Raw genomic sequence first — 18,015 nt, 5'->3', positions numbered from 1 at the left:
TTATGGAAAAAGAACTTTTGCTCAATATTTTTGTATTTGCCGTGTCAGGCTTCTTGATAGTCTCTCTCTTGGAAATTCTGACAAGAAATGCAATCACAGACTCAAGAAGCTTCTCCTGATAAAACCACTCTAGAAGCTGGTAGGCATTTCCAGGTTTAGTTTTTTAGCTAAAGCTAGATTAAACACTTGCAATGTCTTTTTTAAAACTGATGGCAAATTACTTCTCAAAGAGGAGGTTAGGTAGAAATTTCTGCATGTGCTGAATATCAAATGCTCAAAATGTTTGCACAACCACCCCAAGGTAGTGATTTGTTGTCAACTGACACAGCACTACTCCAGTAGCTAGAGTAAAACCAGCAGGAGCCAGTGAAGGGACAGTATGGATAATGGAAATGCTGCAAGGTAATGCCCAGACACAGCAGCTCTGAAATGCTTCAGAACCAAGCTCAGGTAAAATAGGATCATCATTCTGATAAAAAGCAGAATAGCTCAACTGGATCGAAAAAAAACTTACGGTGGATTTTTCAGGTGATGCAGGAACATCAAATGTTTCATTAATATGGTTATCCAGTTCTTGCTGTGAGTGTGAATGATGAATTTGGTTCCAACTGTTCTTTTTAAATTGTTTGGGTGGTAATGCTGGAGGCTGCCCATCTATAGGAGTCTCTTGAGATCTAAACACCAAAACACAAGTATGAAGTGGAACAATCAAGAGATATTGACAGTTCTTTTAGGGTTGCAAATAAACTGAAAATGTTAGAAGAAACTCAAGAAACTTCATTGAGAAATAAGTATCTGCACATATTTTTAGAACCTCAAAAATGTAGTGCAGTAGAATATATTGGCAGCCTATATTAGCACCTGCTGCAGCATTTTTCTTGACAAGTAACTGTACACAGAATCAGCAAGTTAATCTTTTACCTATGACCTTTTTAAAAAATGGTTTTAGCATGCTAAACCCACTACTTCTGATCTGCAAGCACACCATATTAGATTAATAAAAATGCTCTCTGTGTTTTTGTATAATATGAAGAATTTCCTTTTGTTAGTCCCCTTGGAATAAAAACTTAACTGTGTAATTTATATTACATAAATACATGATTCATCTTTCATTATATGGATCTATATTTAAGAATAAGAAGAACATTTGGAAAGGCTCAAAAGGGCAGTGAGCTCACAGTTCCCATTAATTTGGTTTGAATGTCAGTTTCTAAATACCAGCAGCATATGTTGTCCTCCACAGGCACCCCATTAAAAGGTGCTATTAAGTCATTTAACAATTTCAGACAACAGCCCATTGATACCAGATGCACAAACCATCAAGAATGAACTTACAGGTTATAGCTAAATCTAAAGAGAATGCTACCACCAAAAATAGGGGTGTCTGTTCTTTCACCCACATCCCTTGCTGCTTCCATGAAGAACTGGTGCTCCTCCCTTAGCTAATGCAGCTTACACCAAGCAGCCAAAAGTACTTTTGGACAAGCCCAGGTCCTCTGGTTTACCTCAGGGAGGGAAGGACTCTCCCAGAGGCAAAAGCAGGACACTGCTCCTTAGGTTATCAGCAAGCTGTAGTGGTAACTCATCACAGATCTCTCTCCAAAACACACAGGTAGCCACATGAGCAGCTCTGCTGAATTCAATAGTCTCACCTCAGTCAACTGTTAGCAGGGCAAGACTCTCAGTAGGAGACTGCACAAGGTTTCAAGTTGCTGCAAATCTGAAAACCTAAGGCACATGCTAAACTCCATACCACATAACTTGTTTCTATGCAATTCAAGAATGGCAGTTACCAGATAGATGTTCAAAAATAAAAATATCTGAGCAAAATTGAGTATACCGATTAAAAAAAAGGATGAACCTTTTTCAAAAAGCATGAAAACTGGGAAATAGAACACTTCACTTTGAAATGCCAAACATTTTCTGCTTAAGTTAAAAAAAAATTAGTCAATATTCTTAGAAAACAAAACTGGCAACATTTTTGTCAGTGTATGAAAGAAAACAGCACATTTGAAAAGATCCCAACAATATTTTTCTCTATTTTTCTGCTTTATTTCAACTTTCAGAAAATATTTTTCTCATGAAGTGTTAAAGGGAAAAAAAAAGTACTAATTATTCAGTCTGATGTCTGAAGAACCTCATGTTCAAAACACAGTTGGGAAGAAAAATAGTATTTCTTAACACTTTTCAGTGCAACAGAAAAAAGAACACATTTCATTTTTCAAGATAAGCAGCTTTTCTAAATTCATTTTTGTGGAGAGAAAAATATGATGATTGTCAACATTTGCAAAACAAATCTGCAAGGCAGCTATAAACTATTTAGACATCAACTTTAAAAGGTCACCCAGAGATTTTTAGCTGCCTATGCATTCATTCATTCAAGTCTGGCCAGCAAAGATTACTCAGTCTTTTAAGTTATGTATTTTCCTGAAAACAATTACTCCTGAGAGTTATAAACCAAAGAAAAAAAGGAACAGAAAACATGAATAGAAACACAAAAGAAGTTATTTTGATAAAAGTAGAAGATGGATCTTATGTTTGACTAGATGTCTGTAGATACATGTCAACAAACACAAATTCCTACTGAACACACAAACTTACAGAAAAGATTTGAAAAGTTACTTAAATGAGCATTTTACAGGCAGCAATGCAAGTACTGTAATATATTAGCATAATGAATTGTGAGAACTAACAATCAAGCCTTGGGCATAAACTTCACTGCTTTATATTTGCCCAGTCAGCTTTGAATTTCCTTATGAATGCTCAGACAATGGCAGTGAAAGCAGCCTATTTTGCAGGCAAAGCAGCTCTCTGTTACTGAATTCAGCAATTTACATAATAATAAAATAACCCTGGCACTGAAAAGCTTTGGGTATTTTTGTTACAGATATCCAGTCTGATCTTTTTAATATATTTAGCAAAAGTTCCATACACACCCCCATACATTTATTAAACTAAACACTTATCACGTGCTTTTGGAATCTGAAGTTACAATTACCTCTGGGAACTCCAAGCACTATCTCTCAATTTAACATTGAATAGGATGTGCAGATGGAGAAAAGAAGTGCAATTAAAGGTTGTATTAGCTTAGCTAGAATATCCTTCTGAACTGCATGGAAACTGTTAATTTCTTTTGCTATGTTGTTTCCAAAATCAAAAAGACCACTAAATCTATTGCCATTCAGGTCAGCTCCTCTTTTGCACACATATAAATTTGATCAATAAATAAAAGTTTCTGACAAATCAGCACATGGACTACTCAAATCTTCTCAGCCAGAAAGATCAAACTGGTTAAAAATGGCTTTTTGGATTGTAGAACAGTATAGTTTAAAATTATATAGCTAATATGAACTTCATGTCTACTATTTTCTTTCATAAATGGCAAATCTTGAATCAATAACATCATCTTAAACCTTCAAAAGGCCTTAATGGGGTTCATATATTTTTGAAAGTCAACGTCTTCATTCTTAAATGTATCTTACTAGAGATCTGTACTGGGATATTAAATTTTAGTTTTAAGCTTCCAATAAGTGGAGAAAAAAAAACCCAAAAAGTGAACCCCTAACACTTTGTGATGGAAGAAAAATACTTTTTCTGCTTGGGCATAAAAGGTGCAAAAACATGAAAAAGAACAGCCAGAGCTGTACAAAACCACTTCCTTTCTTTCTAAGACTCATTTCTATGGTGACTTACTCAAGAAATGAAGTAAGTAAATAAACAAATCCTAAGAATACTCAGGAAGATCTTGTACAACTTTGAGTAAAGGCATATGAATAAAAGGGAGTATTAAAAATTGTTCTTTCTTCACTGTATCTTCAGTCAGGATTTCTCATAACTGACTTCAGCTGCAAGTCTTAGAACAGAAGGAACCTGACCCTGTCTGGCCTTTGGAAAACAAAACTCTAATATGAGAAAAGATTCACAACTGTTCCAGTTCTGAGAGTCCTCTGATACATGAATATGTTAAAAAGTCCACCAAAAAAGGAGAATTTACATGACTAGGTCAAATTAATATTACATAACCCTGAAAGTAAAGTAACTAGCTGAAGGTCAAATTGTAAATGTTGCAGCCTATTGTAAAAAGTATCATGTGCTATTTTACAAAACTTAAAATTTGTATTGTATTTCCCTCCAAAAAATTACATGTAGTTATTAAAACTGAAAGCACAGTCAGTTAAAAGCAAGGTTTTAAAACTGTATTTAAACAGCTTCCTAAAGTAATTTTTCTTGAGACATACCACTTGTTTATAAACATGTAATTAGGTATGCATTGCTTACAGCTCTCAAATAGTTTTGAAATGGTTTGCACAACTTCCCTGCTAACAGAAATTATTATACAAAATTATGAGGGCATATCTGGCATTACATGTATAGCTATACTAAGAGCATACAGTGGCAGTGATAAAATGGTATATATTGCAATATTTTTCCCAATTAATCTATACTCTGAACATAATTTATTGAGTATTTCAGTATCTTTGAATAACTCAACATGCTTTTTATTTGTATTTCTTCTGGACACAACACATAATAATAGTTTTTATTTTGCCCATTGTATCTTATAGCAAGTAAGCTTACAATATAAAGAATATTCAGCATAAGTGGGGGGAAAAAAAAAAAAAAAGGCTGACGGTGTTAGCTTAAAAAAATAAATTCTGCAACAATGTAACAAATACACTAGCAATGTCCAAATGCTGGGGTGCCAAAATGGTATTTTGGCTATGTAATTTGTAAAGCCTACTTTTGTGCCTTGACAAAAAGAAACATTTCCAAATATGCAGGAATTAAAACTTTTCTTCAACTCTATCAAAATCCCAACTTTTGGTTCCACATACAGACACTGATGGTCACATTACAGCAAACCCACTTAGGGTGGTGGGGATGGTATTGTAACCCTGAACCTAAAATATTTCAGACACAAGTCTACAGTTCTGTATCATCTAGCTCTTTGTCACAGTAAGACCCACACTGGTACTCCCTAAATAACAGCCACCTTTTTATTAGATTGTCTGGCTCTCCCTGACCCCACATTTAACAATAAATCCTTCAAGGCCAAGGTTTCTGTCTCCTCAGAAGCCCTGCACGCTACATTGGCGTGGTAAGAGCAGAACTTACGGGGAGGACTCCAGTATGATGCTGTTGGCCTGGGTGGAGGATGGGGATCTGTGATTTACAAACACTTCACTGGGGGAGGTGTGAACCACATGATCCACTAAATGTCCAACTGACGAGGGTCGTAACCGGGCTCCTTCTTGAGCGAAGGCAGAGTTGCGACTGAGAGGGAAAGCAGAGCAGTGCAATGTGACAAGAGTATTATTGCTAATCTGTATTTCTAATATCACCCACTAAAATAGGATGCTAAAAAAATATTTTCTCTCAGTGCAGGCACATGTTCATACACATTTTTATTAAAATTCCGAAAATCATTGAAACAATTATGCTGTCAGATCAACATGAATTTAATTTCTTTAAGTGTTTAAAAATTATTTTAATAAACACTAAGGGCTATTTAAAAATTTTATTTTATTTTAATTAAAGAAGACTAAAACTATCAGGATCCAACGAACAAGCTGACAGCCCAGTCAATAAGAAGAAAAATCGATTCCTAAGAAGACAAATCCTGACTCTGATCACAACAGAACTTAACCTGAATTCATTAAGATGAACAATTTATCCCCTGCCTCTTCCCCTGAAAGAATCACAAGTTTTGCACTGAGAGTCTTATCATTTCTGGAATTCAGTATTTTACCATTTGAAAACTAACACGACAAAATTCTTTTAAATGTGCATGATTAATTTTGTTATGCTTTAAGCATCATTATTACACAATCTTTCAGTAATTTTTAAATGCTACAGGTATTTATAACATTAATCTTGTGAATAATATACTGCAGAATCTTAATATCTTGTCATTTATGTAATACAAAATTGAGTAATACTGATTCTTAAGCAAGTTTCAGCACACTGAGAAAATTGGTCACCTTCCAAAAGAAATGGGATGTGTTTTCACTAGCTTAAAACAGAAGGCTCTATCCTGTAAAAAGAGTGAACATTAAGAGCAAAGACAGAAAGATTAAGAAGAATAAGCCTGCAAGAATTTCCAATTAAGCATTTTCTCCAATGTTTTAAAAAGTGGCATTAAACAAAACAAGTTATTTTTAAAATATCACACAGATTTTTATCATCAGGGCCTTTTAAAAACCAAATTAATAACTTAGTTCTAACTGTGCTTGAGAAAAAGCAAACTCTCAAATTTACGGCAGTGTGACACTTCCCACGGTTTTCACAGGCCAAGTGAGAAGCACCTAAAACTTAGCCCTGAAAACTTTCCTGGAATCTGAAGCATGGATTTTTTGAAGCTATTTGTCTACATAACACATTAATCCTTTTATTACACAAGTAGGTCACTAACATTAGAGATAGAGAGCCACTTGTAGGGGGAGAAGATTTGATGCTACTCACTGATTTGGGGTTCCAGGTGGAGACCGTGACGGGAGGCTCTGGGTTTCCAACCTATCATCAGACAGTGAGTTCCTACTCACTACTTCCCAATCCATCCCACTCATTACTTTCCGTGCCAAGGGTTTACTGGGGGATCTAGAAAAAGAAAGTAAAATGACTAACCAAAAACTGCATGATGTAAGAACAAAATTACATAAAACTCACTACAATGAAACTCATGTTCTATCATAGGAAACCAAATGATATGTAAGAAAGGAAATGTAATAATGCAAAGTTGTATTTAAATGGGCAGTTCTGTATTTTCTCCATCCACTGTACTTCATTTACTGTACTTTGAAAAGAATGCCACTGAAATAGTAGTGAACTAATGTTGGCTGTGAGGGAGACATGTGAAACAGAATCTAAGCTCACTAAACTTCTAATGTCTCAAAGACAATCTGACTCAAACAGCATAATCATTGGGGGATTTGAACTTAAAAAGTGTAAAACAAAACCAAACAAATAAGCAAGAAAAAAAACCCAAAACCAAAACCAACCCTCTAAGTAACACAACTGTTCAGCCATCTCAGGAAACATAAAGCAGTGAAAACATCTGGCCAAAAAACTCCCAAAGACTTTGAAGAACTGAAAGTGAGATAATCAACAACATAGCAACAGAGAAACAAAGTTTTGTTTAGACTTCAGGTATTTCCACCAGGATGACTGACAAGCCTTCTCCCAGAACATGCCTGGTCACTTGTCAGGCAGATGCAATAATATTATTTAACTATTTAAACTTCTTTGTGGGTAACAGAACTTCATTTGGTTTTGGGCCAGAAATGTCCTTTAGGTTAAAGGTCATTCCCAGCAGTGCTTTAATACAAAGGGAATTCTATTTTCTACTCATTGCCCTTTCTTGACATTAACAAAACCTTTTCTTCCCATTCTCCAGTCATTCCAGGATACCAACAATTTCCTGCTGTCCCTTTCACCTATTTCTTAAGCACAAATGAAACCATACTTGCAATTTCTCATTAAATACGACATTTCCCTTTTATATTGGAAAACATCAAATGAATCATCTGTGGTTGCTTTTTTCTTAGCATTTCAGTCATCCTGCAACCAAATATACCCAGATTTTCGTGGCTTGCTGTTTTCAAATGAAAACTCTTCAACTAACAACAAAAATAGTTTTAAACAATTCATATATGTCCTGTATAGTTTGTGCTCCTGGGTTTTTACTTTAATTCTCCTGCTTTGATAGTGCTCCATAGTTCAGATTTCCCCTGATCATTACCCAAACACCCCTCTAGTTCCAGTGATACTTCAATCTTTTGTGACATGATAATTTCATTTCCATTTGCCTCCTTATTCTATCACTAAATTCTTCACCTTTGCACAGTGAGGTGACAATATATTGTATGAGCAGTACAGATCCATACACCCATATAAAAAAAACAATTTCTGCCTTCACTGTCCTTGTGACACATGATAAAGCTGTTCTTTATCATCATTATTACTGGTTTACTGAAAGAGCAACTCCAGAAAGAAGGAACTTTGAGAAACTAAGGAATTACTTGCACACAAACTACATCGTCTGAAAACAGGAAACTTGGTTACAAATGTATTTTTGCTTCTCAGAGAACTTAAAACTCAATGCAAGTCATCCATCACCTTAACATTATCAAAAAAGTGTACAACAAAAACAACCCAAACATTATATTGAATAAGCTTCACATACACAAGTAAATAAGATGCCAACACTGTTTGATACTAATGGAGAGGTGATGTGCTTGTGGAAGGTTTATTTTTATTTTTTACCCCACCAAGCAGTTCTAAACATGTATTGCAATCTGCTTTGCTGCTCTGAAGTCTCACTGAGTAAGAGCTGACAAATTTCAGACAGTTAAGCGAGACGGGCTACTCGAAATAATGTTTCAGGTGTTATTCCATCTGGGGGAAAATCTAATAGTATATTGATATTTGAAAAGAGGGAAGGTATCAATAAATTCCTCAGGAGAAACACATCCAGTTTTAGTATGCTTCACTACATTTAAGGAGTATTAATTTGATTTGAAAAATAATTAGCTTAGATCAGATCAATTAAACTAAAATTCCAATTTCTGTAATTTGCTTCAAATGTGAGCAACTCAAACCACTTAGGTACCTTTCTTTCACAAACATAAAAATGTGAGCAGTTCTGAACTGGTAAAATATCAGGAAACTGAAATAGCAAAACTGAAATGCATGTCTAATTCTAGCCTGTTGTTATTCTTTTATTGATCAGCTGGACCCTGCTGACACCCAATCATCTGTTTGCAGCCAGCAGATGAGCACCAAGAGCCAGCTCTGCCAAGAACAGTCTGAGGGGAAAATGCAGAAGAACATAATATAACTGACTTCAGTAAATACAGAACTGCAGATAAAGTATTTGCTGACAGACATGTAAAAGAAACTACTGAACCTCATTTACCTTCAGTGAAAAAGCAACAAATGGAATGTAGGGGAATTGGAGGGGGGCTTTTCTTTATTTAACATGCAACAACAGTAAAAGTGCACCATCCTTGACTATGTGAAATTAAATAAATTACAAAGAGACACAGGAGCATATAGGGAAAACAAATCCAAGTTTTCCTACAAATTACATTTTTGACTGCTCCAAAAACTCCCACTGCTTTGTATCTTAAGTTACAGTCTGTAACTACATTTATGTAAACTTCCTCAATCTACATAACAAATGAACACAACTCCATAATGAGCAAAGCATCACCTGCTTCCCTATGAAAACATTCAATTTCAAGAAAACACTCACCTTTTACTGTGGATAGGGTCTGATCTTTGAGAAATAATATCTACCACCATGTAAACATCTGCAGTGTTTATCACCAAAGCTTCGTTTCAATTATTTTATTAACAGCTCTAACCTCAGAGTCCCCACCCACTCATGTTTGTTGCCTCAATTTCCTGTCTTTGCAGAAATTTCAAAGAAAAAAATTACCACACTGCAGAACTGAACTTTTTAGCGCTGTGGCTTTTTGATTTTAGTTCTCCTCTCAACACTTTTAAATCTAACAATAAGCTACTTTATTTAATTAACATGTAAGACTTGTTGTGAAATTTGTCCTGTATCTCTGACTTCTAACACTAAAACAATTTTCTCATGCCAGAGTACAGCTGATAAGATGGGAGAAGGGAACTGAGATGTATAAAACTTTAAAATTTTGAAATTCTAAATTCCACCTCTGTCTGCTCAGCCTGGATGCTTCTATTGCACCCAGAACAGGGCACTGACAGTTAAGAGAATAAGGGATTTTCAGATTTCATTTTGGTGTACCTGCAGAGACATTCCTAAGAAAGCTGGAAGCACTCCCGTCTATTTGAGTAGCAACAGAAACTGAAAACTTTACCTGTCCCCAAGTCTTATGAGCTGCAATGTCACAGCAAATGAAAAAAGTCCCAAACCCAAAACTGAGCAGTAGCGATGAAATTACATAATGCAACTAAAAAACCCCATGACATGATATTAGCTCAGCTACAGGACAGAAAGGCCTTCAAAGACAGAATTTGTCTGACATCCCACAGCTGAAGGGCTAAAAACTTACAGAAAGTGGGAAAGAATAAAGGTGTTGTTTGGGAATACAAGTGGGAATTTAAAAAGTAACTTCTGTCCCAAAAAGAAACATAACTTGAAGCCACAGCCTTGCTTTGTATTGTGACAAGGAGTACAGGGAATGCATCTCTCAGCAAAACTGACAAATACTGCTGCAGAGCAAGAGGCTTAAACTACACAAATCTGCAAGGTACATCACACCAATGACAAATGCAATTTAAAACACCTGAAAAATTATTTAATTGACCTGAATAAGGGTATAGTTGAAGCAAGATTGAATTTTTTGAAACAGAGACTGCATATTAATGCCAGGGAGTTTGCAGATACAAATGACTGACACGCACTCACTCAAATTCCCTTCTCTCAGCCCCTGTGCACACCAGAACTGAACAGCCCTAGAATATTTTGCAAGGACCCAAGAGAAAGGAGTGCCCTCTAAGCATTCCCTCAATTCATGACTTGATTGAACCTCTTCAACTCTTATTATCTATCAGTTTATGAGAATTCTTATGGGGTTTCATGGATTGTAAATATCTTACAATAAGTCAGGCCAAGAAAACAGCTGTAATAAAATTATTTTTAAAAACCCCAAACAAAATCCCCCCCAAAAACCTAAACAACTGCAGCAACAGTCTTCAGAACTCTGAACTTAATGCTGCCCAAAGATTAAGAAAACAGCATCTACATAATGTATGCAACTTATTACAGAATATATTCTTCACAGTAATAATTCAATTTTTTAAAGATTAGAAGGAAATGTTGCTATGATTTGGGAAAAAAGAATCCTTCAGTTAATTTTAAAGTAAAATCCTGAGAACTAACAGCTAAGCCTGCTTCCTGTAGGTTGAAATTGCTTGTTTTATTTAAACAGCTGTTAAAAAATTTTATTTCCCTGACTTGTGCTCTGCACCCACATTCCACTCAGCATGCAAAGGCCAGATGAGCTGGTCATTACTTGTGGCAATCACTATTTCCCAACTTAGAACAAACAGATCACTCAAGTAACAACTCAATGTAATTCTTTGTGTTCATTTTCTTACCATGAAATGATTCAAAGCTTTGCTTAGACAGTATTAGTTCAAATAAAGTAGTTCCTCATTAGATATTGTTTAGAAACCCAAGAGTAAATCTGGATAACTCTACAATAAAACCACTGAAAACAATTTTTAACTGATCTTGAATAAATCTTCCTATGTAATAATAATAATCATAATAAAAGCAATAGCAATTATTTAAATTTATGTGCCCACCTAGTTCTCAAGAAAGACCTTGAAAAGCAACCAAAAGAAACCCACTGCCTGAGAGTTTAAAAAGCTGTTCAACACCACCATGACTTTGTCTGATAAAGACACACCATAAAAGACAAAGGCAGGTTCCTGGAATAACACCCACATTTTACCTGGAAAATCTTAGAAAACAAAATTTATCCTCTGTATGAATACAAAAGGGCTGACATTCACTCAGTATGTCAACTTTAAATATAAATGTTTAGAAGACAAAGAATTAATGTTCTTAGATTAAGTTTCTTGAACAACACTGTGTTTCAGAAAAGTCTTCTGTTTCCAGCTTTTTTCACTCTTGAAAATATTAAACGTCTTTAAAATTGAAAATGCATTAATTGCTGTCATGAGGGAGACAAAGAAGCAGCAGCTGATTTATGAAAAGCCTTTTGAGATGTATTTGTAACAATACACCATTATTTAATTTCACTGATATATACATGTATGCCTCAAACATCAGTCATCAACATTTCTTAGAAAGTCAAAATATGTGGATAATTGCTCTATTTCTTAATAAAAAAGCAACGGTGGAAAACAAACTTTCTGAGAAGAGCCAAGCATTTTATTAATTAAAAAACCCCCAAGATTTATGAAAATAAGAGCAGTTCCAGCCATGGCTTTTGATTTTATTGACTTCATCGATTTTATCCAACTATATATATTATAAATTAGAAGTGACCCCCAGCAGCACTTGGTAAGTTTTGCTGCAAGGTAAGACTGCCATCTACTGCATAAGGGTTTCTGAAATGATAAAAGTACTCCTCAAAACAAAGTGTCAGTCTCTTCCACTCTCCTGACTTGTGGGGAATTGCCAAGTTCAGAGTGCAGTGAGAAAAATAGTTTTCAACTCATAGCTGTCATTTTAATTAATAGCTGTTATTTACTGAAGTAATGCTCACCTGTTATAGTGTTGAGTCTCCTGAGTACTAAAAAAAGTTGTTCCAAGTGCAAATGTAAATTCACTCCCTTTCCCAGAGCAAATTAAATTGAGGAAAAAGTAATTTTACACAGAAAAAAAAGGTTTTATAAAATCTACTTGTTGAAGAAGCATGTTACAGCATTTCTGCCCCCAAACCTAGTATGGAGCTGTATATTCATGCTGGGCTGAATAAATGAGAATAAATTATATTCTAATGCATAGAGAGAAAGAAGAGGTGGAGACAGGGAAGGAAATCAAGGTGGAATTCACCAATGCTCTTAAAAAAAGAGTCTGCAGGCACCTTCAAAGGTAGACGGACTTATTACTAGAAGCCAGCAAGCAGAAATTTGAACTCCAGAGTTCCTTAAGGGACAAAAAGACATCTCAGATCTCAGGGAAAGTAGAAGCATAAAAAAAGCATAGAGCTTCCCCTCCCTGCAAGGATTCTATTAATGATCAGAGCAAACTGCCAGGTGGATGTAGCATGTTTTACTTTGGAAAACACCATCATAGTTTCTCAAGAAATAACTAAATGTATGTCTTGACTCTATTATTGTAATTACTAAACTCCTCAGGAGTCTGGAATAAAATTAAGTAATATATTCTTGATTAGCCAACTACTCTGGGACCAAATGCATTCAAAAGCAGCTCACTTTTCACAGTAAAATGCCTCATGGAGACTACAGTGATAAAGTGTTCTCACAAGAAAGACTCACCGTACTTATTCTAAAGGAAATGCACATGTACATTTGCAGGTTATTATCACAGACAAAAATACCCATTAACAGAGTATTTTAACAGCAGGAGACCATTGTTTGTAATAAAAACAGCACAAAGAGGGCTAATATGTGTAACAACAAACTATGTGGACTGAATGCTATTCTGAGTTTTGAAAATACATAAAGGGAGAAATATTAAAGAATGTAAATTACTTACCTTGCAAATACCCTGTCTTTATTTGCTCTTTCTTTACCATACTGCACAGATTGGACTTCTGTTCTCCCACTGGAAAGCAAAACAAGTTTAAATAACATTTTTTTTAAAAATTGAACCGTCTCAACAACATGCCTAAATTATTTTTTCAATCATGCTTAAGCAATTGTCATAGCTTCAGTACAGCATAACCTTAGAAAGCATTTCACAGAAATGAAGGTCTTCTTTCCAAATAATTTTAGATGCAACAAAAGCTTTCCCTTCTGTTTGCTTTATTCAAAGCAGTAAGAAATCTCTGCTTGGATCTTTGGGTAACACTTAACACTTCATAATATTTACTGTTATAGCCCCTGTCAAAAACTTAGTGTCTCTTCCATACTCTTCCTAAACTATTCCCTGAATTGCTAATAACTTAGTTGCTACTTAGTTTAGCAAAACACCACAAAAAATTACATGATAAGCATATCAGGATTGTATTCTTCTATGCAACTTGTCAAAACTAAGTTTAGATCTTGGAACTTGCTGACTTTTCATATAAGACCAGATGTCTTGTGTCAAATCAAAGATTCTTATAATATTTCATAATTTATTTTCTAGATAAAGTACAATTTTTGAGTATCTATCAGCACTTAAGAATTGGTGCCAAGATACCAGCAGCACTCTCTCTTATAGCCTCTTTCCCATTAATAATTTCAGAACAAGCACAGTCTCCTACAGGGATATTTACATTACAAAACCAAAGAATCAGCCATTTCCATGTTCATATTACAAAACCAATGGATGTGTGAAGACTCAAGAAATGGGTCAGCTGGAATCTGATGAAATTCAGTGAAGGAAAATGCAGACTTGCAAGTGAGGAGGAATAACTCCACACACAGGCTGAGTGACAAGTGGCTGGAGAGCAGGTTTGTCCAGCACAGGTGAGAGCACATCTGGAATGCTTGGAGGAGTTCCAGAGCTCCGCAAGTCAAGCAAAGGCCACAAAGACAACTAAGGGTCTGCAGCATCTGATGGATGGGGAAAAGCTGAGAGAGCTGGGACTGTTCATCCTCAGGAAGAGGAGGCTCAGGAGGATCAAATGACAGAAAGGGAAAGTAAAAATTAGAGCCAGACACTTCTTAAGGGAGCCCAGAGACAGGACAAGAGGCAATCGGCACAAACAGAAATATGAGATATCTTAATCAGGGCAGGCAGCAAGGACAGGGCTACAAAAGAACAGCCTCATCACCCAACAAAACAAAACAAAGTCTTTAGTTTGCAGATAGTTCAACACTGAACCATGTTGCACAGAGATGGTTCAGTTTTCCTCTCTGGAGACATTCAAAACCTGGCTGGATACTTTTCCTTGGCAACATGCTATAATGGACCCCATTAGAACAGGGCACTGGACTCAACAACATCCAGAGCTGCCCTCCAACTTCTGCCATGCTGTGATGCCAGGAAATTTCTCTTTCCAAACCTGCTACCAGCTAAATTGCTGGAGTTACACATTTTTAACTCCAACAACCAGTAAGCTGGCTGAATTTGCCTCTATTCCTTTCCAATAATATCAATATTATTGTATTTGTTCTTCTATAACTGCTACTAATAACTGATTTAAGGTTTTCAGGGAATTTATGTTCCTGCTCTTTTCTCTCTCTCTGTAATTTATTTTGCACTTCTGCACTGAACTACATCTACTATTTTATTGCCTACTCAGCCCTCATTGTAAAATAACACCAAAACTTTCTTCTGTTGACTTCAGATTTTACCACAAAACCCTATATCACCCTCTGATGTGAAGAAGGAACATACTTGTTTCCCATCTGGTTAAAAGAGATGCTAATATACAGTAAAACTCCTCATGTTTTTTCATGAGTATTTGGTGAGGAATACTGTAAGACGCACTTTGAAAAATCCAATGACAGTGTACAGAAGTCACCCTTGCTCACTAACAACCTTCTAGATTCCTCTTGGAAGCTTTAAAAAAAATCCCAAGAAACCAAAACCAACCAAATTTGCTTTAACATGCATAGAAGTATTTTAAACCAATGGAAATAACTTATGTTACAATTTAATAGTTCAACAATTTAATGTCCCCAATTTCTTTAAGAAGTGGAGACAGTTCTGTCTAGACCTGTCAGTTCTGCTATTTTATTGACTCCTTTTGATGACACAAATGTTGGCTCGAAGTCTCCAGTCCCATCTCCTGCTAAAACTAGGTCACCTCTGGCCATGACTTTGTCTAGCTGACTTCTGAAAGCCTGCACTAACAGAGATCCCACAACCAGTCCAGGTAACTTGTTCCAGCAATGCAGTTTTAAAAAACCCAAACACTTTCCTCATGTCCACCCATAATCTTCAAGGTGAAATCTCACCTGCCTGTTGCCAGCCTTTGGGTCCATCAGTACTGACATCACCCCTGAAGTAGCTTTAGGATTGCTACTGAATTCCCCCTTATCTTTCTCTTCACCAGATTAAACAAGCCTAATGCCCTCAACCTCCCATGGTGTGCCATGTTACTCCTGTTACGCTGCCTCTCAGCAAGCTCTCAAACCACTTGCAGAAATTCCAGCCTTTTGGCTGTTTCAGCAACTTTAATGACCTTCTTCATTTTTATGCAGTTTTCCTTTTCATCTTATGTTAACTTAAGTTGAATGTCATCATCAAAGAGTTATCCTGTAATAGTAACCACAATGACTCAGATTCAAAATCCTTACAGAAATGAAAAAGCTCCCTGAAATTCTCTACGGCAACATTGAGTCAAGCCTGTTCAGAATCACAGAATGCTGTTTCTCAAATGAGTACTGCAAATGCTGGTAAAAAACCAGATGCTATAAACAGTTAGCCACTGAATTAGTTTCCTCTTTATACATTTATGCAATTCACAAGTGTGACAGAAATAGCCTGTTATTGTGTTTTCTAGCTTTTCATCATGTCCCTTTGTACGTCACAGACACTACTGCCATTCTAGATGATTAGGAGAAGCTCTGTTATTCTCTGTTTCAGGCATGATTTAAACCACTGGCATTCTGCATTACTTGAAGAAATAGTTAATTCAGTCACTGAACAGAGATATTTTTTTGTAATAAAAGTATAAATCACCAAAACCCAACACCACCACTCCAGAATTGCAGGGATTATAGTTATAGCACAGACATTCTGGGCACCTACAAGCTTTTTTGCCTATTATTTCAAGTTGATCCTTAAAGGTTATGGACTTAATTTCCTCCCTGTTTTCTAAAGTTCTGGTTTTGATACACAGCATGTATGTCCTTTGTTTTCACCAAATTCCTATTTGTATACATGTAGATAAGTGGGCTTTACTTGTACAAGCTTCTTTTCAGTGATTTGTATTTGGTATTTATTTAGGTCTATTTTGTTGCTGTTGCTGCACAAAGTATCTGAAACTCAACAGTTTTCAAAAACATCAGTTCAAAGACTTTGAAGTTTTGAGACAACATTTTTAAAATAAACATAACCCAGTAGGAAGACAGGCCAAGAAATGCAGCATGGGAGACAATCTCAGAGGACTAGTGCAATAATGACCTCAAATAATATAATACTTATATTTTCAAGCTATCTTAAAAAATTGACATTTGAAACTTAGTCCAACAGGGAAAGGAAACAGTTGCAGGATTCAAAACCTACTTGAATTACATTTTAATATAGATTCTAGATAATTCTCTGTGTTTATTGATGAGCTGCCTACTCACTCATATTCTTTCCCATATTTCAAATCAGCACTTACCAGTACCGGAACTTGGAACCCAAAGTGAAATAATGTGCAAAAAAGTTCTTCTGAGGTGGGAGTGGTCGGTCCAACCGGAAGAACGTGTGATACTCCACACAAGCTTTCCACAAATTCTTACATGCTCGGTAATTCACCATATTGAATCCCAGTAATGTTTCTCTAGATTCATGCTAAAAAGTGAGAAAAATGTATTTCAGGTAAGAATTATTTCAAGTTCTTTTTGAAACTAAGATTTATATTGTTGGCTTTGGGGCATTTTTAAAAAATCATGCCTTTTGAAGTGATACTCTAATTTTCTATTAATTTTATGCAAAACAAACCTTTCTAAAATATCTTTACAATTTCTTTTAATAGTCGTTTTCTCCCCCTGGGTTGTTTTTTTATCCAACAATCCTACTCAAAGGTTAATAGTCTGTTTAGTAATATAGAAAAAAATCCAAAAGGTATGACCCAAACTACATAAAAAGAATTTCATGATTTGGGAGCTTAAAGACAATGCTCCTCTCCTTCCAAACCACTGTTGAGTAATTGTCACACACATGTGGCAGCTGGAGATTGGGAACAGGTATCCATCTCAAGAGCAACTGACAGTTCCTACTTCTAAATGATTCCTTGGATTCCTGGGAAATGCAAGAAGCAAAACAGCAAAGGAAGCTAAGCTATGCTGCTTGTTGAGAAAGCTTGATAACAACCTCTGTAGGTCCAAAAATATCAGCAGCATTCTTCTTGCTCTTCACAGTACTAAATTCTCCTCAACATTTTTCACACATTAATTGATTTCACTTAGTAGTAAAGTCCTTTTCCAAGTTAAGGTTTTTGTTTGTCTGCTCATCAAGGTAGAGATCTGCAATTCTTCCCCCAGTGCTGTATTCAGGAACAAGAATGACATTGTATTTTCAGCCACAGGAAAAATTTAGGCCAAAATAAAATGGATTTTAAAAATCCAGCAAATTCTAAGTATTTATTGATGAAACTTAAGAAATTATATTCAAGAAATGAACATGTGAACAGAACCATTTAAAAATCAGAAGTCAGAAACAAGATAACAGAAATCAAGCCCGTTATCTCTGCAGCTATAAAAGGCTTTATCAACAATATA

At 35.7% G+C, this 18,015-nt stretch overlaps 1 protein-coding gene across 3 annotated transcripts in view; it reads right to left on the bottom strand.

Moving 5' to 3' along the window:
* PTPN4 (protein tyrosine phosphatase non-receptor type 4) overlaps positions 1-18,015 on the bottom strand; it is a 109,747-nt gene that overhangs the window by 23,675 nt on the left and 68,057 nt on the right. For all 3 annotated transcript variants that reach the window (XR_013774941.1, XM_079311386.1, XM_079311387.1), the window contains exons 12-16: positions 16,914-17,086; positions 13,187-13,255; positions 6,463-6,597; positions 5,116-5,274; positions 515-674 (exon numbers count right to left, since the gene is read on the bottom strand). Coding sequence is in view for 2 of the 3 variants with exons in the window: in XM_079311386.1 (XP_079167512.1) it covers positions 515-674; positions 5,116-5,274; positions 6,463-6,597; positions 13,187-13,255; positions 16,914-17,086 (696 nt within the window). In the remaining variant the exon portion in view is untranslated. The remainder of the gene's footprint in view (positions 1-514; positions 675-5,115; positions 5,275-6,462; positions 6,598-13,186; positions 13,256-16,913; positions 17,087-18,015) is intronic.

Source organism: Erithacus rubecula, assembly GCF_903797595.1.
Source record: "Erithacus rubecula genome assembly, chromosome: 8".
NCBI lineage: Eukaryota > Metazoa > Chordata > Aves > Passeriformes > Muscicapidae > Erithacus > Erithacus rubecula.
This window is presented reverse-complemented; position numbering and strand designations above follow the sequence as displayed.